Source organism: Salminus brasiliensis, chromosome 10, assembly GCF_030463535.1.
Source record: "Salminus brasiliensis chromosome 10, fSalBra1.hap2, whole genome shotgun sequence".
Taxonomy (NCBI): domain Eukaryota; kingdom Metazoa; phylum Chordata; class Actinopteri; order Characiformes; family Bryconidae; genus Salminus; species Salminus brasiliensis.
Window position 1 is genome coordinate 17543388 of NC_132887.1, and position 22263 is coordinate 17565650.

The following is a 22263-nucleotide window of genomic DNA, read 5'->3' on the forward strand; positions in this document are numbered from 1 at the left end:
ATGACCCGGTGACAGGGTCACGGGTGCCTAAGGCTCATTGATGTGGGTCTTGGTGCCAGATATCATAGAAAGTGTTTCTGTGTCTTGTGCCATGCCACAAATGGTCAGATCTGTTGTGGTGGCGCGAGGGGGACCTACTTAATATTAGGCAGGCTGTGTAAATGTTAAAATGAACAGGTAATGAATAGGAATGGGTCAACGTTAGATATTTTATTTCCCTTTTTTGGATATACATGCTTCCATATATAAATTGTGAAATTTAACTTTACATTTATGTACAAGGACTGTTACTATTTAAACAGAACACATACAACACAAGTTTAAGTAGTTTAAGAGGAAGTTGAGCAGGTGCAAATCACATTCTCTGACCTGTAAAGCAAATGCATTGCATCCGTCAGTTTCCCAAATGCTTAATTTAGTACTGTCTTAGTAATGTCTTACATAATGTAAAAAAAAAATCCAAGAGAGCACATGTACAATTCACTATTGCACAATCTGTACAAATAATTCCAAATATGTTCCTGTTAATGACACTTGATATGCATAAGGATGAACAGGTTGTTTGCTTGTTAACAATAAAATGACATTTGGTGTTTTGTATGTAGGAAACTTAGAAGTTTAGGTTTCTGTCTTTGTGATACAGCCTTTTGTGATACACCTCCTCAAAAACCATGTCCTAACCTTTGAAGGTGTCAATGTAAAAAAAAAAAAAAAAAAAAAAAAAAAAAAAAAAAAAAAAAAAGGGACAAAATTGAACAAAATCGAAGTCATGGAAATCAAGCCAAATCTTAAGGAAACCCTTGTTATTCCCAATCCTAAATAGTAGTTCAACCTTATCTGAGATTCAGTACAGTCTAATCACACTCAGCTAAAGAATGGTTCCATTCAACAGTGGGAAACTTTTTTTTTCTTTTTTTATTTTTTTTTAAGTGACTAATCAGGGTAAAGAGGTAAAAAAGTAATAATTTATCTATTATTCCCTTGTTCTTACTCCCTTTTCTAAGGAGAAAATGGCATTTATCAAACAGTCTACCCTACAAACTTCGCCAGTGACCAGGTTGTGTTTGCGTTACCGTACCCGTTATCAAAACTAGTGTTTCCAACTTTCTCTGAGACCCCTGCACTGAAAACTCACTGATCACAACCATAAAATAAAATGGCACAGTTATCGCGCTTAACTCAGGACATCCCTTTCATGGAAAGTTTGGAGCACATATTAACGAGCATTTTATAATATTCCTATGAAGGCACTACAAGGATGTCTGTTGGTGGGGTGTGAAAAGCCAGTTTACAGAAATGTACTCGTACCACTGCTGACAGGACAGGAGGTTTCAGACGACGTTGTTTTATTTTCTACAGTGCCGACAACAATGTTTGTCTGCAAAGCCGCGGCTTTGAGATGCATTATTAGATGACTCCAGTTAAGATTTCAGGTGCTGCCAATAAAGGAAGGTATTTGCTCCAGTGATCTTCTGCCTTTGACAGCTGTATTGACATAAGCCAGGCTTTGCTATCGTGGTCTCTGTTGAATAAGTCAGTGAGACACCACTGTGGCCCTAAAAAAACAGAAGCAGCATAATGGAAACACTGACTATGGATCAGCTGTTGAGGACACTAGGTGACAACATGGCAATCACGTGTAGTGTCATGGCCATCTGGCAGAGACAGAGAGCACTAGCCCTCTCTGTTTACTCTTCTCCCAGACGCCATTTCTGTGACTCCTCTTGGCGAGCATCAGGGTGAATCTGGTTCCTCATGCCTCCCAGCACATTGGAGGTGGCTTCTGTAGCAACGATCAGAGGTTTGACAACAGCAGGAGGAAGCTGGCGTAAGACTCCACCAACTGCGCCTGTCATGCCCCTCTGTTCATGCTCACGGGTGGCTGTGTCGTAAATCGTCAAAGCAGTGTCCGTAATGCCCTACAGGAGCACACACATGCATGCAGGCCAAACTTTTTGTCAAGGGTCAGTTAAAAGCGTTTATCCTAAATAAAGTAGAACAGAAAATGTGCCTACCTCTTTAACTACACTGTAAGCCTTGGCCACACCTTCTCTGAGGTCCACAGGTTGATGAGCCAGTCGATAATATGAATATCGTTTGATCTTTTTGCATTCTCTCTCATCTGGCACGGGAGATACCATGTCATAAGCTGTTTCTGCAGCTGCCTGAACAAAACAAACACACAAAATCAGGCTACGTTTTCAGAATGGTCCAGTGTTCAATTTGTTTTTGTTTTTTTCTGAATTGCCATTGTGATGGTTGATAAACATTATTTGAACCTGCCCTTATCAAGATGATTTTAGGAGTTGTATTACTCCCAGACAATTAGCTGGTCAGATAATTCCATGATGTAGTAGGTGTATAGCTGTTAATAATGAAGTACTCAGCCAAGGTATTTTCAAAGAGCTTGCTTAACAGTGTTAGGATTTTTTTCTTATTATGTCCAACATAAACCAATGAGAGGGAGAACTCTCATGCCCAGGATGCAAAGTAAAGATGAGTTTACCTGGATTGTCCGCACCATGCGATTGGTGAGCTCCAGGGCTGCCATGGCAGTGGAGGTCCCAAAAGAGGCAGTACCCCTTTGGAAGCCCCTCACAATCCGTCCATCCTTCCGATACTGCTCTATAGGCAGCCACACTAGATCCCTAAATCCCTGGACTAAACAGACAACCAGAGATGGAACATGAGTTCATTAGCGCTATTAGAACATTTGGCCCATTTGGCCTAAATCATATTTATTGTTTGACTTCTACAAGCAAGAATTCATGCATAATATCTGGTCCATATCACATTTATCACATTAACTCATAAGAATATTAAAAGCAAAAACATACCAGAAAACACATCTGATCAATTTGGGGCTTTGGGTGTGAGTAAGGAAGTTTAAATAATGTACTTACCAAGCTGCACCAGAGAGTGTATGGGCCCCACTCCACCAAGCAGCCCTGGTAGCTGGTTCTTTTTTATGTCATTGAGCCATTCATTAATGGCATAAGAAAAGAGCTTGTCGACACCCAGCAGTCTACACAGAAAAGTATGCAGATATTCACTTGCATTTTCTGAGTAAATCACTTTTTAAATTAACAATACTTTAATTAGCATATTAAGTTGTAAACAAGAAATGTGATGAATCCACACCCTTGTCGGTAGCAGAGTCGCCGCAGCTTAAGCTCGGAGCAGTTCAGCTGGGTCAGCCCAATTACAATCCCTGCAAAAGTGCCCTAAAAAAAAATCAGTACCCTGACATTAAAGACGGGTGTTTTTTTGCAAAAAAAGTGGACTGAAAAGCCCTTTAAAAAAAAAAAAAATAAAATAAAAAAAATCACCTGCTCCATGGCCATATGTTTTCCGTGGTAATCCAGTCGGATTGGCACCTCAGAAGTGAACCTGAACTCTCTGAAATGGATGAGCATAAGATATTTGAGAGAAATTTTAATCTTTTCCTGGCTTTTGGCAGCTAATCAAGTAAAGCAAGAGCTTAAGAACAAAGGTAAAGATCAAACAAACACACACACACACACCTGAAGAAGATAGGCTGATCAGTGAAGGATGTGGAGGCAGTCTCAGGCACGTGGTCATGGCTTGAGGCTCCAAGGCCGTTCTGACTAGAGCGCGTTTGGGTAGGCACAGAGATGATTGGTGCAGGGTCCTGACCTGCTCCCCCGCTATACTTGGAGAAAGTACATGCTACCTCTGGCCCAGGAGGCTTTTTCACAGATACACAGAGTGCTGCAGGAGAGAGGAAAAAAACAAATCAAGAGGTTAAAAATCACACACAAGCAGAATACCACTGTAGAAAGTAACAATACTTATGAAGTGGTACAGACATCCAAACCAGAGACTAAAAAAAATGGTCACCAAATGCACTTACCCTCCTGCTCCGGTGGGGAGAAGAGCTCTACGTCTGCTGCCAGACTGGTAAAGAAGTCTTTCAGAAAAAATAGAGCATCCTACAAAGAAATAAATCACTGTAAGACTTTGGGGAGAATTTGACCAATCTTACAAAATTTGTGCATAATTGATTCATGATTAAATCGCTAGGTGAGGTTTGCTGTGGTAAAAAATGCTCCATTCTACAAAAACGTAAGGCTTTTTGTTTTTTTTTTTTACACAAGTCTGCACCAATGACCAATTCTGTGCTAATTTGAGGAAGGGGCTCATTTTTACTGGTTTGCTTTGCGATTTGAACTGTGCATAGATTGCGCAACTTTGTTTCTTTTTCGCAAAATGGTAAGGCCTAGATTAATCTGTTTATTGGTTTTCATTATTTTCCTTAGATACAAACACTTACAATGGCAAAAACGGCAGTGTTTTCTAGAGTCATGGCATTTCACCGTGCATGACCATCTGCTAAAATATGAAGAATGACCACCAATTTAAAAAGGACCAGAGATCGGTTCTCTGGGCCACTCGTGAGCTCATAAACAACTTTCATACTTTACCAAATTAACCAAATTCTCACAGAAAGCACTCCTGGGTCTGACAAAAGACAAAAATGCTACTGTGAGTCAATTACTCTAAAAAGAAGACTTGAAAGGGTCTGAGAACTTTCCCTATGCACTTCATCCATCAGTATGAATTGATTAATGAGAGAGAAGAGTTAGAGCTGAGAACGACAGGTTACAGTATGTATGTACAGCATGATGTAACACCTGGTCAATGTTGAGGCGCAGTGGCATCAGGGAGACACGGAGACAGCACTCCTGGGGAGCTTGGCCAGCTTCTGGACACATGTGTAACGCTCTAACCATTAGCTGCAAGACAAATAGAAACAGGCAATTAAAAACATATATTTGCTAAATGCAAAACTGTTGCATGCAAATTATTGTTTATAGTACCTAATGATATCATCTGGACGTTTCTTTTAAAAGTTTACATTAGGCTGTGTGTGCAATTCTCTCACCATGTTGGAATGGGCTTTCCTGGGCATCTCTTTGCTGGAGTAGAGGTAGAGGAACTTGTTCATCATAGAAGAGGCCAGTCTGTCTCGTATCTCCAAGTCTTGCACTGAAAACACCTGTCTAGACACCGGCTGCTCAGACATCGAGCTGGCCTCAGGAGCCACCTGAGGGTAAACCTCGTGTTGGAACCGCACCTAAAAGCACATGATATAACACTTTACTGTAAAACATGCTAATCTTCTCAGATACACAGTTCCACAAGAAGTGACTGCCCCCTGTCTGAATTTCTGATCATATTTTCACAATATAATCAGTGTGATTGTAAGTGGATTATAAAAGGAGATAGAAAGGAGTCTGCCAAAAACACCAAATTGAAGAGTTAATTAAGATGTGATAAGTAACCAGCATTAGTTAACAGCCAGCCTTGATATGGACCAGCCAATCTAAATCTTACTTTGGGCTTTTAAATCAGAGTGAATTAGGCAGCAGACAGGATATCCAGTCAGGCACATAATGCCACAGAGAAAGAGAGATTCCTGGTTTTGGTTTAAGGTGTGATATTATTCAGTGTTTGAAATGCACACATATTCAGGAATTTAGACAGGGGACAAACTTATTTCACAGCACTGAAATGTATTAAGGGGGAACTAAACCCTTTATGGTTTTGCAAAGTTTAATGGTGGTTCAACTGACCTTGCTGAGCTGGATCTCCATCAGCACATCTGGATTCCTGCCCCACCCTCCACCAGAGCGAGAGCCACTCCGGGCCTGCCTCACTGGTGTTTGAGAGGGGGAACTATGAGGAGTGCACCTACACAGAGTCACACACAAACACACACACACTGTGCTATCATAACATCTTCAGCACTACACTGATTAAATGTTTCTTATTGTAAAATTCCCCTCTGTTTAAAGTTCTCCAACAAATTGATCCCTCCCTCAGACCTTGCACAGCCAAGGTTGCTTTGTTCCCAGATATCACTATGATGATTTAAACTAAGGTTAAGAGTGACCTTGACCCATGGCCTTACCCTCGACTGCGGGCTGGAGAGGAGGAGAGTGGCCCACTGCCAAAGTCCTTTCCGCCATACAGGTGCCAGACCACAGAGATCTCCTTTATCAAATACCTGACCTCAGGCACAGGAAAGTTAAGTGGGCCCCTGCTGCCACTGCTGCCCTCTAGAGGCTCACTGAAATGGTTCTCCAGCACCACTATGGGCTCAGTGGTCAGCTTCTGTACAACTGGTTCTTCATCCCTCTCCTGTCAAACACAACACATACAGACAAATGCTGTATACATACCTTCCATGTAAGCATGGAATGAGTTCAAATGGCATAAATTCCCACATTAATGTGGGTGTATTTCCTAAATACATGCTTTTGTAACAATCATGGCATTCAGTAAATGTTTGGGGTTTGGTCACATCCCCCTTATGTGGCACATGCAGCAAGTTGTGTATTTGTTTTCCCAATATTTCCTTAAAATAAACACTAACAACATAGACAGTAAAAGCAGCTCACCACTGATCTAGAGCCCGGAGTGTCCAAGATGCAGAAATCGTCTGAGTCATGGTGTGTGCTTGGTGCAGGTGGGGAAATGAGGGGTGAGTGCAGCGTGGGGTAGGTTGGACTGGGCTCCTGGCCCATGTTCCCACTCTCATCAGGGAAGAGGAATAGATCAGACCGTGGTGGGTCATGATCACTTATCTGGTCCTCACGGACACCTACAAAAGGGTAGACCATTGAACGTATATGAGAAACAGGTGCCATTTTTCTGTTAAAGATATACTTGCACATATCTGTGAACAGCAGCAATGTTACAATAGCCCTTTTAAAAATGTTAAAAGAGTTATTCTATTATCATTGTAATCTATAATTATCACATACGATATATGGACAAAAGTATTGGGACACCGGCTCTTTTTTTGTTTCTTCCAAAATCAAGGGTATTAAAAAGGTGGAGTTTATCCTGCCGCTGTGGACACCCCTTCTAATGAATGCATTCGGCTACTTTAAGTTGCACCCATTGCTCACACAGATGCACAAAAATAGGACTATATGAATCATATAAAAATAAACCTATCAACATAAAGCATAAAGCAGTGTATAACCTTAATTTCAGAAGAAACAGTGTCCATATAATCGATTATCCTTATATGCATCATTGTATTCTAGCTGGTATATAGCAGTGTGTGATAACCATATATCAGATCTGAGACACTGTGAATTTATTCAAAACACATGGACAAATCAATGATCAGTGAAATTCTCAGCCAAGATCAATATACATTCCTGACCATTGGACTGCAGGGTGTGTCCCTGCAGGGAGTCTGTCTCCTCCATAGCATCACTCATCAGGTCCTGTAGCATTTGCTGCTCAGCCTCAGGGAGGAGGGGGGCCTGGGATGGGGGTTGGCTTACTACATCTGGCTACAGAAAACAATGAACAACAAATTAAGTCACTGTCCATTCTGGATTGAATAGTTCCGTTAACTAAATAAAATGAAGCAAAGAGCAAAACAGTGCAAATATCTTTTCTGTAAAACGATTTCTTAAGTCTCAAAAAAATCAAGATATATCTGATCTAGACAATAACACTTTAATAAAGCTTTAATAACTTACCTTTGTTCTCTGCCTAGCAGTGCTCTTACTCTCCTGCCTGGATGGAGGCAGCAGGTCTCCATAGCTGGCAATGTACTGAATGAGGTTCATGAGCGCAGCACAGGAATCTGAGCAGGTGCGAATATGAATGACATCACTCGAGCAGCGCAGCTCAAACCTCGGTTCCGTCTAGACAAGAGAGTCAAAACATTGTTTACATTTGTTCTTTTAGTAGTAGTATTTTTATTATTAGTTGTAAAAGCACAGTTGTTAACAACACAAAGGTGCACTCCTGAAACACAAGATCTGCTACTGCTCTTTGCTACTGCTGTTTTAGTCATGTCTCACCCTCTCCCCATCTGTGCCAGGTTTGACTGCCGTGATCCTGAGCTCCAAAGTCCCCATGTCCATCACTTGCACATAGTCTGGAAAATAAGAGAAATATAGTATGATAAAGCAGACTACTGACGTGTACAAGTGGGTATTATGTGGGTTAGAAACAAGCCATACATTGTTAGCTATGTGTGTAAGCCTACATGATATAAGTATCGGATAATCATTTGTATAGATGCGTATAAAATACAAGGTTTCACACAATGATTATGTAGTTGTTAATACTAAGTTGAGTAATCATTATTTAAGGATAATTTGTCAACAAACACAAGGTATAATAAACATTTTACTACAACACTACTTCTGCTAAGCTTCTGTATTTGTGGAACTGCGACATGCGCCTGGAACTAAGACTTCTTACCTCGAGCCAGGTTGACAGACACAGCATTGCTTTTGTCAGACAGAAAGAGTGCTGCTTCATCTAGAATGATTCTACATGATAGAATAAAGATAATTCAGTATAAAAACATATAAGAAGTGGAAATCAGTGGTGTAATAATGGCTGGTGCAGCAGACAAACGGTCATACACTGACTATAGCAGTGTCCTACCTGAGTGAAGAGGAGGAGTGATCCAGAGACACACTGCTAGAGATACTGAAAGTCTCCACTGTGAGGAGAGACCTCACAGGCAAATACAGAGGCCTGTCATGAGATGAGAGGGTGTGTCATGGTTTTACATTGCATATTTATACTCAGTGTTACACAGGAGTGCAAATCTAATCTGACCAATTCATTTATGATTCCTTAAACAAATGACTCCATTTGGATCTGGGATTTCAGTCCAAAGTAACTAAAGTCAGAATAAAAAAATACGAATCACACACAATTGTGACTTATTGTTGCTTACACAGCAATAATCTCACTGTTACACTGTTGCTGCTTTTTTGTGTTCATATATTTTTGGAAAACTGGCACCAGTATCTATGTAATTAATAGCAAACAGATGGTCACCTGTAGTCCAGGGAGCAGCTCCAAAGGTGTAGGTGGAGGGTAGTCACAGAGGACGGTGGAGTATAGCCAAGGACAGGTTCATCAGACACATTCAGAAAATCTACTATCTGCACAAGAAAGAGAGTAAAAAAAGTGTAGCAGGTTACAGTCACTAACTGGTCACCTTATACTAAATTGCGTTTAGACAATGTGTGAAAGGGCCAGTCATTACCTGATCATACCAGCCCAGACTGGAGGGCACCACTCTATGCTGCAGTGTGGCTCCTCTGACCCCAATGGTAATAAGAAACTCCTGAAATCATCACATAGACATTCTCACTTAGATATCCACACTAACAAAGGAGAGGAAAATATATGTGTGCAAACGATTACGTAGTATTAAACCCGTAACCTCAAGGACCTAAAAGATAAATTGAGTTTCATAATGGTTACAGGATAGTTTACAGTTACTGGTGATACTGGTGAGGCTTAGAGGAAACCAAGTGAACACCCCTGCATTTTCCTTGCCAGTTCAATCTAAATGTTGTGTAATCTAACCAAGTGTATTAAAAATAGAGTTTATCCTGCTTTTGCTTTTTGTTTCTGTCCAGGAAAGGCCTTCAACAAGATTTTGGAACATTGGATTTGGATTTGATGTCAGAAGATCACCACCTCTCCACCACCAACTCCACAAATCATCCCAAAAGTACTAAATGGAGCACTATCATTCCAGAGAAAACACAGTTCCACTGCTTTATATCCCTCCAGCCCATGTGTGGCCTTAGGCATAGTGCCAGCTTAAAGTAGCTTAATGAATTTATTGGTAGGTGGTGTCCACAAACATTTTGACATATAATGTTTTTTCAAAGCGAATTACAAGGTCTTAAATGGTGTAATGATGTGATTGGTTGTCATTTGCTTATAATTTAGTAACTTTATCTGCTTTTTAAATAGAAACTCTCTTGCTCATCCCTCTACAATGAAAACAGGCATCATTAATTCGCTAAATCAACATCTCAAAAATGAATTGGTTTTCACTGAAGAGTAAATACAGAAAAAAAAGACATCAAGTGTAATTACTTTTGCTTCATGAGTTCACACTTCATGAGTTCCTACATTATGGCACACACATGCATTTACTAAGTTAAAAGATACAGAACCAGCATCTGAAGTGAAAGAAGCATGTGGAGACTTTAGAGTAATATTACCGGATTTTACACTCGGGTTATGCAGTGTTGTTCTCATGAGAGGTCTCAAGTAGCTCCACCAAAATTACACAGTGCAGTATTAGTATACTGGCTCAGAGTATCAATGACAGAGATGCCATTCTCCCTATTAATACAGATCAGTTTACCATCAAAATGAATTTAAAGCTGGTACAATTGCTACATCATGTTGCTACATACACGTGTTGTTGATTTTATGCTCTTCACATCCTTTAATATTAATAATTGAATAGGTTTAAATTTTAAGGGGTTAAGAACAAAATACTAAGACTAACAAACCCAACCTACACAGCTACAGTATCGTATGCAGTGTATGTATACACCACCACACATAATTACTTGCTCATACACACCTTGACATTACGCTCCGTGCTGTGAGAGGAAATCTTAAGGGCGAGGGCCAACATACTATGGGACTCCACACTGAGTGCTCCAGAGGGAGAAGCTCTCTCAGCTGCAGACTCACAAGCATAGACTGCCGGCTCCAGCCAATGGGGTCGTGTCCTGCACGGCAGTTTCATGTCCCACACAGGGACATCTCCGTCTACTGTGCCTGGGAAAAGACGAACACAGCTCATCACTCACCCAGCACAGACAAACTCTCTACTCTACCGATCTGTGCCTCTCATGCTGGCATGAGTACCACAAAGTCAGCCCTAAGCCTTGATAAGATGAGAGACTTTGGCAGCTTGCCACTTCATCAAAGCCCACTGTGTGAGAGACTTCCAGAAAAGACATTTTGTCAATAACATCTTCCTGTAGAACTCAATCAATGAGAATACCGTATGAATGTCATGGAGATGGTTACCATGGTGATAGAGGCAGACGCTGGAAGTGTGGAAGCAAACGTAATGTTGGTCCTTATAGCCCTCATACTGCATCACACTGAACACAACTCCGTTCTTCACCTCCATCCAGAACTCCCCATGCTTGTTCCTTAAAACACTTTTATCCTCTTGCTGGTCAAATGCATTAAACAATAAAATGTGAGTCTGCCTGATATATTAATGACATATTTATGAATTAAAATGATGTATTAAATCAAATCTAGATGACTTACTTTAGCCTCCGTATGTAATGCAACCAGGCAGTGATTGACAGACAAAAGCACAGAGAAAAGACTCTGCGAGTTCTTAGGCTGCATTTTATTCTTCCTCTTTCTCATGTTCCTATAGCCCAACTCAGCTGGGGTGTAGTACTGTAAAGTCTCCTCCTCTGAGCCACTCTCTTCTTCTATACACATACATACACACAGACATGTAAATAAACACAAATAAAACATCAGAGGCTAGGAACACATGACAGCCATCATATGACTGACAGTATCACAACTACAAAGATTAAAGTTGCTGAATAATGTCAATATTGGTTGTAAAATATGACCTTCAATCAAACAGAACTTTACAGTGTGGTCCAGCAGAAGAGAAGAGCATACCCTCAGGGCCAGTGGGCCTGAACTGGCTAAAGCTCTCTTTGCTGTAGGTGCTGATGAGCTGGCTAGCAACAGAAAGGCCCATCCCATATGGCATGTTCTCCACGGTCTCCACTGGAGACGGTGCGGTGGGCTCCCACAGAAGCAAATCATTATTAATTCTGGAAAAGAAAAATATCTTTACTTTAACAAACACAGCGAGCGACACCTACATCAAAGTTTTACAAGCAAACTGTAGCAGATTAGAAGATTGACCTACCTGTTGTGCAGTTTCTCATAGAAGGCTTTGTTAGGCAGTGATAGTTGCACATTGGGAAAAGACAGTTCTAGAATATAACGGGAATTGTTCATGGTTTTCTCCTGGAATTCTGTCATTTCCACCACATCTCCTGGAATCACCATCTAACAGGATCACAACATTGCAGTTATTATAGGGGGTCTAATTTAAGCTATAGGGTCCTCAGGGTGAATCTCTTACCTCCTCATTCTCATACATGACCCGGCGTGAAGAGAAAGGGGAGGGCTCAGGTTTGCCAAAATCACACACATCCTTCAAGGAATGGGCAGCTCCTTCCTCTTCCTCCTCTTCCTCCTGTGAATGTCCCTCAGCGCCTTCCTCCTCCTCTTCAGCCGTAATCCGCTCCAAGATTGAGTGCACAGCCATGGGGTTCACCTTTAGCACCACTCTGAACGGAAGCCATAGACAAAAACAAAGAAAGCAGACCATTCATGAGGATGATATTTTACTTATTTACACTTCTTTGTTTGCAGCAATTCTAAAGGACCGTACCTGGGCCAATCAAATTTGCCGCTGTCTGAGGAGGCCATGTTCTCCTCCATGGTGTGTGACACACGTAAGAACCTGGCTGCACAGTGGTCTTTGTCATTTTGGAAAAACCCTAGAACAAAAAGTATGGTATGTCATGAAACAGTAGTAAATACAGTATTCCTATTTCTAGCAGATCTATTCTTATTAATACAATATCTATATTCTCAGACGCAGGAAAGGGTTTCAAAAGAGGTGTAACTGAAAGTCTGGAAATTATTTTATTTAGTAGTTAGCTCATATCATTCAACATGCTTTTTAAATGTTTGCCATCATACATACCACTGAGCTCCTTGAAGGTGAGCTCCATCTTTGTCTGCTCTGGAGAACTGCCTCCAGTAAACTCAGACTTGAGCTCAAAGTCCTCCAGTTCCAGACGCAACATCTCCTTCTGGAGGGACTTCTTAAACCACGGGCCTCTTTCCTGATCTGACCGCAAATCTGGGATTGGGAACCGAACCACCAGTACCAGCTGTGGAGCATTTACAGACACCGACACCAGGCAGTGCGCTGGGGTGCGGCTATCTTCTAGAAACACTTCTGCAAAGGCCTTGTGCTGCAATGTGTAATAAACATATATGAGCCAACGGACAAAGAGTAACATTAACGCCATATTGGACATTTTTTTAAACAAAAAAAGAAATGCTAAAAAAGCGTCTCACTAGGCTGACGGGCTTGTTGTAAGAGGTGTACATGTGGGAGGCCATGGTCTCTGTCGTGACCAATTTCTGAGGCTGTAACAGGGAATTGAGACGGTCTACGATGCTGATGTCACACTCTGAACGAGCCTTACCTAGCTCCACTTGAAACTCAGCTTTGCGAGGCATAGCACTTAGGCGTACCTGCCCACCCTGAGAGAGTGAGAAAAACAGAAATGATAAAGAAGAAATAATGAGTGTGGATGTATTAAACATTATATATTATAAAACACATACATAAAATCTTGCTTTGATATTTAAGTGATATGAAAATGTCAGCTTTTTAAAAATACTTGATGATTACCAAAGCACATTACATTTGGACCTATTTAATTAAATAATAAACTTTTACACTACCATCATTTGTGCTCCACTCTCTAGTACCAGGGTCAGGGGACATTAAATACTTGGAACAATGTTCCTTTCATAACCCTAGTACACTGACTGACAGTCACTCTGAAGGTAACATTCTCCTCAGATGCTCACCTGTGGGCCTTTACGCTCTGTTAGCTTGTAGAGCAGATGAAGACAAGTATGGGTGGGAGACTCACTGCTGGTAGCCTCATCGAAAGTCAGGAGCTGGTGTTCAACAAAGAGGAAAAAGTTATTCTTTCAGCAATAGACAGACACAAACTACATTAACTACACTAACTGATACAGAACACACTGCATCTAATTAACCGTAGTATGGGAGGGCACCTCTGTGTACTGTACACCATTCTGCATGCTGCTAGTGCTGGCATTTTCGGTGGGGTACAGGCATTCCAGCAGCTCCATACGATTTAGAGACAGATCTGTACTCAGTGTGCGCAGGCTAGAGCCCTGACAGTGCTCATAGGTCACTTTTAACCCCTGGCCTACAAACCTGGGGAATACAGACACAAGCATGACAGGCATAAGCAAGTTGGAAAAGATAAAGTACAGTAGAAAAAATGCAGTGTCATTGCTATAGTGATGGTTTTATTCAATATAAGCAAAAATACATTATTCAAGAATGAATATGAAAAAATAAAACAAAACTTTCAGACATCTACACTTATTACTATGCAGTTTATGTAATAAGCATACATGGTTGTTGCTTACAGGCACTTTATAATCTTTACATAATATATACATCAATTCGTACAGACAATATTCATGGTATATTCAACATAATGTGAATTGACACAATGTAAATTGAAGTGTCAAAAGCTCACCTGAGGTGGTCATGGGGACAGGCCTGGTTAAAAACAGCTCGAGACTGGAGGAAGCCCCCTATTTGCAGTTTATCAACAGCTACTGTGCGGAAAAATTCAGAGGCCATTGGTGCAAGGGGGCTCAGGGTGGAGTCTGGTGGTGGGAGGGGGTCGATGTGGAGCACTGACAGGCAAAGATTGCCTACAGTCAGCCTGAAGACCAGCTCAGGCCGTGACTCATCGCAGTGGCCCTTAGTCGAATGAGCTAGAAATACAGGTAAGGGACTGTTGCAGTGAAGTGATTAAAGAACACAAATATAATGCTGTGATTTTAGGGACTGTCACTTTCTGTTTAAAATCCCACTTACAGGTCTGTCTGAGCAGCTTATGTGGAAGCTGAGGGTCTCTGGTGAATAGAGGCGTCTCATGAGTCTGTTTCTCCTTCTGTTTAGGTATATCCATGTACTCGTCCCACACAGCCTAAGAGAAAAAAATGTATATATGTGTTACTATACTCTATAAAGTAATGAGGCAAGGGTGGGTGATATGGCAAAAAAATCTATAAGCTCACAAATAGGCTTATATTGCCAAAAACATTTTTAGAGCAAAAATGTAAAAATCACTGCAGAAGAGACAGAATGGAATGAAACTAGATGTTTTGTAGTTTTGGGAAGAAACTAGGTTGTGAATGCATTTGGTATTCCCATTAAACAATGACTGAACCAAGCCAGGGAACCATCTTTGGTTTTGGAATGGTAAATTGGTGCCACAAATGCCATCCACATTCAACAATTTAGATACAGTGCATCAACACATCCAATCAAGCAGAGCATACCACAGGTTTTTGGAACCTTGGACAGTTTAGCCACATGTGAGTTTCATCTTTGAAATGAACCATTCTGTTGGTCATATTTTTCATTACTAAAGCTTAAAAAAGCTGATAATGATGCAATTTATACGGAAAGCCATTTTATATCACATCGCCCACATCTCATTCACTACGCTATCGATCATTGAGGACTCACAGCTGCATTGCCAGAGGGCGACTCCCCCAAGGAGGCAGAGTAGTTACTGTTAAGAGATAGGTCCAGGTCAACGGTGGGTGGGTCTCCAAGAGGAGGCAAGGATGACAGACTATGTGACATGTCCATGTCAGCCATAGAGAAAAATACATCTTCTGCTTTAAAGACAAGGGAAGAAAGGAAAAAAAATATATATATGAAATATGCAGACAAATGCAGACATGCTTAACATAAACATGACATTTACCTACTCATGTGTTTTATGTCCAGGCAGGGATCTCAGGGCAGAAAAACGTTACCCAAAACAGAACTAACCTCTGCTGGACACCGTTCTGGTGGTCTGGCTCTCAAATAAGTCCTGATCTGTGGCAGCAGACATTGGCTCCTTTTTTAAGCAGCGGTTGAGCTCCATGTGGAGACGGTACTCATCCTCTTGCTGCATGGGCCGACATTTTTTATCCTTAGCCAAGCCCGACCACTCCTGCCCTGCTACACAAACACACTCATTCAGTCAAACTGAGGAGGGAAACAATATAAACCAAGGAAAAACTTTAGTGTTGAAGGTTTGTGAGTGTTTTATAAGTTGCGGTTCTAAGTCTGTCACCTGAACTGGAGAAAACTCCAAACATATCCAGCAGGAGGTGGACTTGTCGTGGTGAGAGCAGCATGATCAGTGAATCAATCTGTCCATCAATGTCCAACTGAGAAAAGAAGAAAATTATTACTAAAAAGAAATACAATTAGTTCTAAACTAATTCTAATAAGTTATATTTTTTACGGAAAAACGTAAATGTAAATAGGCTGTGTAGACCAGAATTTAGTGTACAACACTGGTTAGTACATCCACTGGTTATGGATACCCAGTTTGGGATTGTATCTCTTTTAGCCCTTCATGAGCTGTCAGATTCTAAAAACACGACTGCTGTCAGCAGGATATTTTAGATAGAATTAAATGAATATACAAAACTCAGTCTTTAGTCATCCTCTTGGAATTGAACATCTCAAAGAGCAAACACATCTACAAATAAGATTTGAATAAGATTTGAATGAGCTTTGAATTTAATAATAACAATTAATATACAACATATAATCTTTTTAGTGTAATTCTGGGCTTTATCTGGGTCTGAGAAACTGATACCATGCCGGTTTCCCAGACCTGAATTAAGCCTAGAGAGCAGCACTAGAATTAGCCCTCATTTGGAAAAACGATTCTACAAGCATTTATGGATTGGCAGGAACAACAAATAGATAATGACAGAACGCTTAATGCCTTTATGGCTCCACACCTTGGCTCCAGGCATGGCTTCATTCTGCTTCAGCACCAGGGACAGCTCCAGTCTGCCACTGAGGCAGCCCACTTGCACGGGTTCAAACGGTGTGCTGGCACACACCGGCTCTGTGAACTGAGGGTGAGGCTCACAAATAATTTTGGGATTCCAGCTTGGAGACAGTTTAGGCTCAGTCTCCTGTAAAGACAACAATGTGGACAGACATATGAAACAAGGAACATGGCTCAAAATGTATCCAGATAATTTAATTTAAAAAAATGCAAGCCTGAGCAGTAGAAGGATGTTCATCATTAGTCATCATTTTAGTTTTACCAAAACAACAGAGAAATGCTGCTTTGTGAACTACTTCTCTGATTTACCAATATCCGCTTTGACTAGGCCCTCTACAAACAATGCATGTAAAAGACGCATTGCAACTGTATGTAAGTAACTAGCTACTAGCTTCACATTAATAAGAACACAAAATGAAACTCACTGATTGAGTGGGGGAAGATTTGAGGCTGGCACGCATAGTCTCTGAAAACTCATCCCAGAAAACAGTGACGCCTTCCAGAGTCAGGTTCTTATGTGCAAATGTGGTGGGCTGATGGACATTCACGCTGGAGCCCTCTTCAGCAGCCTCGTCACAGTAAACCATCCTGTGTTCATGGAGGCACAGGAGCAGCTTTCAGAGCCTTTCTAAGAACTCTAATGTAACACTAATGCAACTATGTCATAGGCTAATAATCTACTTCTAGAGGATATTCACACACATATGCGGCAAAAAAAAAAAAGTCATTGGTTCAACATGGCTGCAGGCTATTGTTGCGATCAACCTTGAGAACACCCAGTTACACTGGTTTAATCAGTTGCTCTCAGCCTTTAAAGAGTTGATTAGCTGTACAAGATGTGTTCAAAATAAAATCTAAATAAAAAAAGGCAGCAGCCCTGTGAAATTGATCGGTGACTGACCCTATAAATAATGTGGTAAACATCTTAAATTGAAAAGGTCTTGTTAAACATCACTTTTTAAAAAAATAATCCCATTTTTCTGTAGAAAGTAGGAAAAAAGAGCAGGAAAAACCTTATAACAATACCATACACAAAACCCTCTACATTTGAATATTCTACAGATATTATACAAAAAAAACATTTTGTACCATTAAAAACTTACCTATTGATTCGAATTTCAAGAGCAAAACCTGTTTTGGAATTTTCTGGAACATGTTCAATTCTGAGGACTGTATCCAAGAAAGTGACCTTGACTCTTCTCAAAACTAAAGAATAGAAAGTTGAGACAGTGACTCACTCAACAGCAGGTAACTAAAATTGCTCACCGGTCATCTTATTAATTATTTACACAGACTTAAGCTCAAACAACCCAGTTTACCACTAGATCTTCACTACAGACAAACTGCCTTTTGTTTAGAGCCGAAGAGTATATAAAACCAAGAGCCTCTATATACTGTGTGGTAACACTTTTCATATCTTACTACTACATAACTTACTACAGCTACGAAGGTGGATAATGATGGAAAAAGCATGGTCAACACCAATGAGTTTTAATGAGAATTCAGAATGGCATCATCTATGGCTGGGACTCATCTGTGATGTATCTGGAGCAGAATTGAGTACCTGTCTCTATCGTCTCAGCAAACTTCTCTAGACCCTCCAGAGGCTGGAAGCTCTCTCCCAAATCATCAGTAAGTCTCTGACTCAGACACTCCTTTGCCAGCTGCATACTGCTTGTCATGAAGCTAGACCAGCACATAGGCTCCATGCCAGAGGCTGAACAGACAGAAAAAGAACAAAGTTTCTATGCTAAACTGATGCACGTTACAAAGCTGATACAGGAAGAAAACAATTACATATATGTCTTACCCACACGAGGCCTTGGCCTGAACACCATCTCCAAGCCTTTCACTTCCAGGGCACAATTGTCCTGAAGTAATGAGGCCCATGGGACAGTAAGGGAGATAGCCTGGATGAAGCCCTGACTCACTTCAAAAGGAGCATCTACCGACTCCAGGATCTCGTTCAGCGACTGCAGAAATAAAAGAAAAGGAGATCAGTCACATATTGACATAATATGTGTGGCATTTTCCCCACAGTAAAAGCTGAATTTGACTGGGTTTATTTTCTCTATTATTAGTCATTGTTTTCTTTTCTTTCTCTTTTCTCTTTTTGACTTTTTACTAAATGTAATCAAATTGAATTGTGTCCAGTCAGGCTCTTTTTCTTTACGCTGTAATTAGATTAAAATTTCACTGGAAAACACATACTACAATAAGAAGAAGGAAAAGAAGAAGAGAGGGGCAGAAAGTAATAATAATAAAAATATAATAATAATAAAAGATTCTTACCATTATGCTTACTAGTGATGCTGCTGTTATTATCCTACCAGCTATTACCATAAAAGGTTTCTAGGTACTTACCCATTTGTCCAGTGGCACTTGTGCAAGTGAACCTGTGCCTTGGTAGAGGTCCAGACTAAGCTGATCCAAACTTAGTTTTTCTTGCAGGAAATTGCCCAGATAGCGATGCAGCAGGTACCTGCAGGCTCGCTTCTTAATAGACTCTGAAAAAGGCCACGGCATTCTGTCTACTTTTTGAACTCAGTTTTTGGACAACCAAATAAGAATTTAAGGGAGGAGTGTACTTCCATGGAGGAGACACACAGACATTCCGCTTGACATCAAGGGTCCTGTTGGCCTGATCATTCTGAAGATTAGGAGAGGTCCAACAGCTTTAGAAGTGGAACAATGCAGTTGTGGGTAAAGCAGTGTGCCAGGCGTAATTCAGCAAGAGGCAAAAAACCTGTAAAGAAATTAAATCCAGAGGGATGTATGGGTGGAAGGGTGGATGGATAGACAGACAGACATGGATGGATAGAGAGTGGCAGAAGTGCCACATAAAAGATCAGATGTACGGTCTCCTCTCAATGCACTGGAATGGTAAGACTATACAGTGCTATACACTGAAGACATTTGGCTTTAGGAAGAAAAGACAAGGTGACAAATCAGAATCTCATCTTGTATTTTTTCACATTTACATCTAGATGTGTTAAAACCCAATAGCAATGAGACAGACAGGTGGAGATGTACACCAATGACAAGTCCATGTTTTGATTTATTATATCTTAAGAAATATTTTTTTTTTCCCTAAGGTCAAATCTGAATCTGAATACACTCCCTGGCTAATAAAAGGCAGTGTTATAATTACAGTACTGGAAAAAAAATGGAACCTTTTGTGGCAGACCTACCCATTTAAGTAAGCAAAAGTATAGGAAGGCATTTGTTTTTTTGTTTTTTTTTAAGTAAAGTAAATGAATATTTACTATTTGGTTGCATATCATTTGCTTACAATAACTGCATCAAAGTGGCAACTTGCTAACATCACCTAAATGTCTTTTTTTGTGATTTTTCTAGGATTTTTTTTTAGTTTCTTTAAATTGTGGGAACCCCCCCCTCTCCTGTTTTAGAAGGTGAAACTCGTGTTCCATAGGGTTGTCATGTGGGAATTGTCATGAGTTACGTCATTGAAGATGAGTAAACCTGTTCCAAATGCAGCCATGCAAGCCCAAGTCATGACACTGCCTCCACCATGCTTGACAGATGAGCCTGTATGTTTATATATTGTGAGCAGATCCTTTCAACCTTGATATTTTGAACTTTCCATCCCTTTGGTACAGATCAACCTCGGTCTCATCAGTCCAGAAGTTGTGTGGCTCATCTCTGTATTTTTTCCAAATTCCAATCGGACCTTCTGATTCTTACTGCTGATGAGTGATTTGGATTGTGTGGTGTAATCTCTATATTTCTACACTGCATTTTCTAAAGTCCTTTTTACAAAAATGGATTATAATACCTTCACCCCTGCTGTTAGTCGGCTGTTACGGAGGTCAATGACCTTATCCATGTCAAATGCTTGTGCAATAGCTGTGATCAGTTTTTCCTTGTTTTCTCAGCTTGAAATGATTTAATTTCTTCCAAAAACAAAACTTAGTTAGTTTTAATGTTTATCATTTTTTAAACATATGTAGTCTCCACAGGTGAAAACCAGTGGTCAAACCAATATCAGGCAATCAAATCAATCCCTCCAGGGAATACTTGGCCAATAAGAAACACCTGTCCAATTACTTACTGAAAAAATATGTTCCAACATTTCTGCTTACTTTAGAAATGGGTGGCTTTACAAAAGGTCCCATGTTGTGTATATATGTAAACATAACAGAAAATAACAGCTATGATTCTGATCTATCATTTATCAAGCAGTATTTTAAGAAAAGACTTTTTCCCCAACTGCTCTGGCCAGTGACATGTGCTTTCCAGTGTGTTGTCAACTGAACTGCAACAAGACCACAGAAACAAAAACTGAGGATTATGCCATCTAACTGCATGTTAGATTGGGGTGTAGGACTCACACACTACCCTCAGCTCAGGAAGGATCTGTTCAGGTCTGTTAGGAGCAGTGTAAACACTAACATGTGCAGGGCAGGGGGGTCCTTCAGGACCAGGAGTGGGAAACAGTAGGATAGATGGACAGTAACACAACAACTCATGATTTCCTTTAAGTTGAAGTTAAAGATAACAAAGCACATGTTTACAGTGGGTGACAACTCAGGCTTCTCGCAGAAACTGCAGTGATACAAACCTATGATACTAAAATCTGAGCATGTGTTAGCTAGCATAGCTGCTAGTAGACAATCCAACCAGCAACATTAGCGTTAGCCCTCAAAAAAATACAGACGCAGCTCTCTGACAGACAGCCTGCCAAGACTGACCGGGGTTTGCGTAATTGTAACAAGACAGACAGCTGTCCTGCTAGTCTGCTAAGCTAAGCCTTTAATTAAGCACGTAAAACACACCTGCTTTTAATCACAGGAAAGCGCGCCTGCACATAAACACCGCGCCTGCACTCTCCACATAAGCGGCGGCGCGACCTTTCACTGCAGCCCTTTTAGTTAGCCGGCTAGCTAGCTTTAGCTTCCTAGCTAGCGAGCAAGCTACAAAATAAAATCCTTCAGGGGACGCTCAGCTGAAGTTATTGTGCTCGACATGATTAGGCAGGAGCCTGGGATAATCCGACGAAGCAGTAAAGAAATAGCTACTTCAAGAAGAGGGCCGAAAGGCTCGTCAGTCAGACACCACAGCAGCATCACTCACCTTCCTTTAGGATGTAGCTGGAGGTGTTTACAAACAGTTTCATGACTGCGCACTCTTCAGCTGAGCTGCCCTGCTGCTCTCTCTCTCTCTCTCACACACACACACACTCACACACTCAGGAAGTGTTCAGAATAATCAAATCTGCGCTGTCGAGGCGCTGACTGCAGAAAAACAGAGCATAATGCTTAAAATTTTAGCCTGAAAGAAACCCAGGCCTCATTGTCTATAGGCGAGCGGTATGGGGATAGTGTTAGCCTTGGTGGGTAGATGAATGTTTTCTTCTTCATGAGGGTGGGAGGGTGTGCCTTGGTTTGTGTGGCATTCCTGATGGCATCCTGCCTAACCCTGATGATTCAGGGAAATCTCACACCATGTTTATGCAACAAGCTGTGTACTCAACTCCAATTCTCTCCATATCAGGAGGAAAAAACTATATATGGACTATCATTATAAACTTATAAAATATATATATACATTTACATTTAGGGCATTTGGCAGACGCTCTTATGCAGAGTGACTTACAGAAGAGATTTGCTATTTACTCAAGAATAACCTCAGCTAGTTTGATTTGGCAAAAAAAAAAAAAAAAAAAAAATCAAAGATCCCTCTAATCTTAGACACT

General features: G+C 40.8%; 1 protein-coding gene across 4 annotated transcripts; it reads right to left on the reverse strand.

Moving 5' to 3' along the window:
• Positions 1-195: 195 nt before the first annotated feature.
• Positions 196-21882, reverse strand: atg2b (autophagy related 2B). Of its 4 annotated transcripts, none has more exons than XM_072689535.1 (43): positions 21642-21882; positions 18912-19293; positions 18358-18520; positions 18112-18264; positions 17651-17753; positions 16973-17135; positions 16495-16674; positions 15813-15909; positions 15524-15694; positions 15212-15366; positions 14555-14666; positions 14208-14451; positions 13711-13876; positions 13498-13590; positions 12976-13164; positions 12596-12869; positions 12278-12386; positions 11966-12173; positions 11747-11889; positions 11491-11648; positions 11116-11288; positions 10864-11014; positions 10409-10608; positions 9062-9142; positions 8851-8957; positions 8449-8541; positions 8260-8330; positions 7854-7930; positions 7527-7694; positions 7202-7334; positions 6426-6628; positions 5936-6165; positions 5598-5715; positions 4907-5098; positions 4656-4757; positions 3875-3953; positions 3525-3732; positions 3330-3399; positions 3142-3224; positions 2904-3025; positions 2507-2661; positions 2016-2165; positions 196-1919 (listed from the first exon to the last, which is right to left on the reverse strand). In XM_072689535.1, the coding sequence occupies exons 2-43, from the start codon at positions 19071-19073 to the stop codon at positions 1689-1691; spliced, it is 6240 nt and encodes a 2079-aa protein (XP_072545636.1). In that variant the 5' UTR covers positions 19074-19293; positions 21642-21882; the 3' UTR covers positions 196-1688. The 4 variants fall into 4 exon arrangements, with proteins under 4 accessions (XP_072545636.1, XP_072545637.1, XP_072545634.1 ...); XM_072689536.1 differs by having other exon boundaries at positions 15212-15363; positions 15524-15697; XM_072689533.1 differs by having other exon boundaries at positions 15524-15697.
• Positions 21883-22263: the final 381 nt, after the last annotated feature.

Excerpts from the sequence above, each read along its gene's own strand:
- atg2b (XM_072689533.1), bottom strand. The coding sequence starts at position 19,073 with ATGCCGTGGCCTTTTTCAGAGTCTATTAAGAAGCGAGCCTGCAGGTAC. Across the intron at positions 10,609-10,863 it reads CGTCTGCCTCTATCACCATG|GCACAGTAGACGGAGATGTC; the intron begins GTAACCATCTCC and ends GTCTTTTCCCAG. Across the intron at positions 8,331-8,448 it reads CACTCCTCCTCTTCACTCAG|AATCATTCTAGATGAAGCAG; the intron begins GTAGGACACTGC and ends TCTATCATGTAG.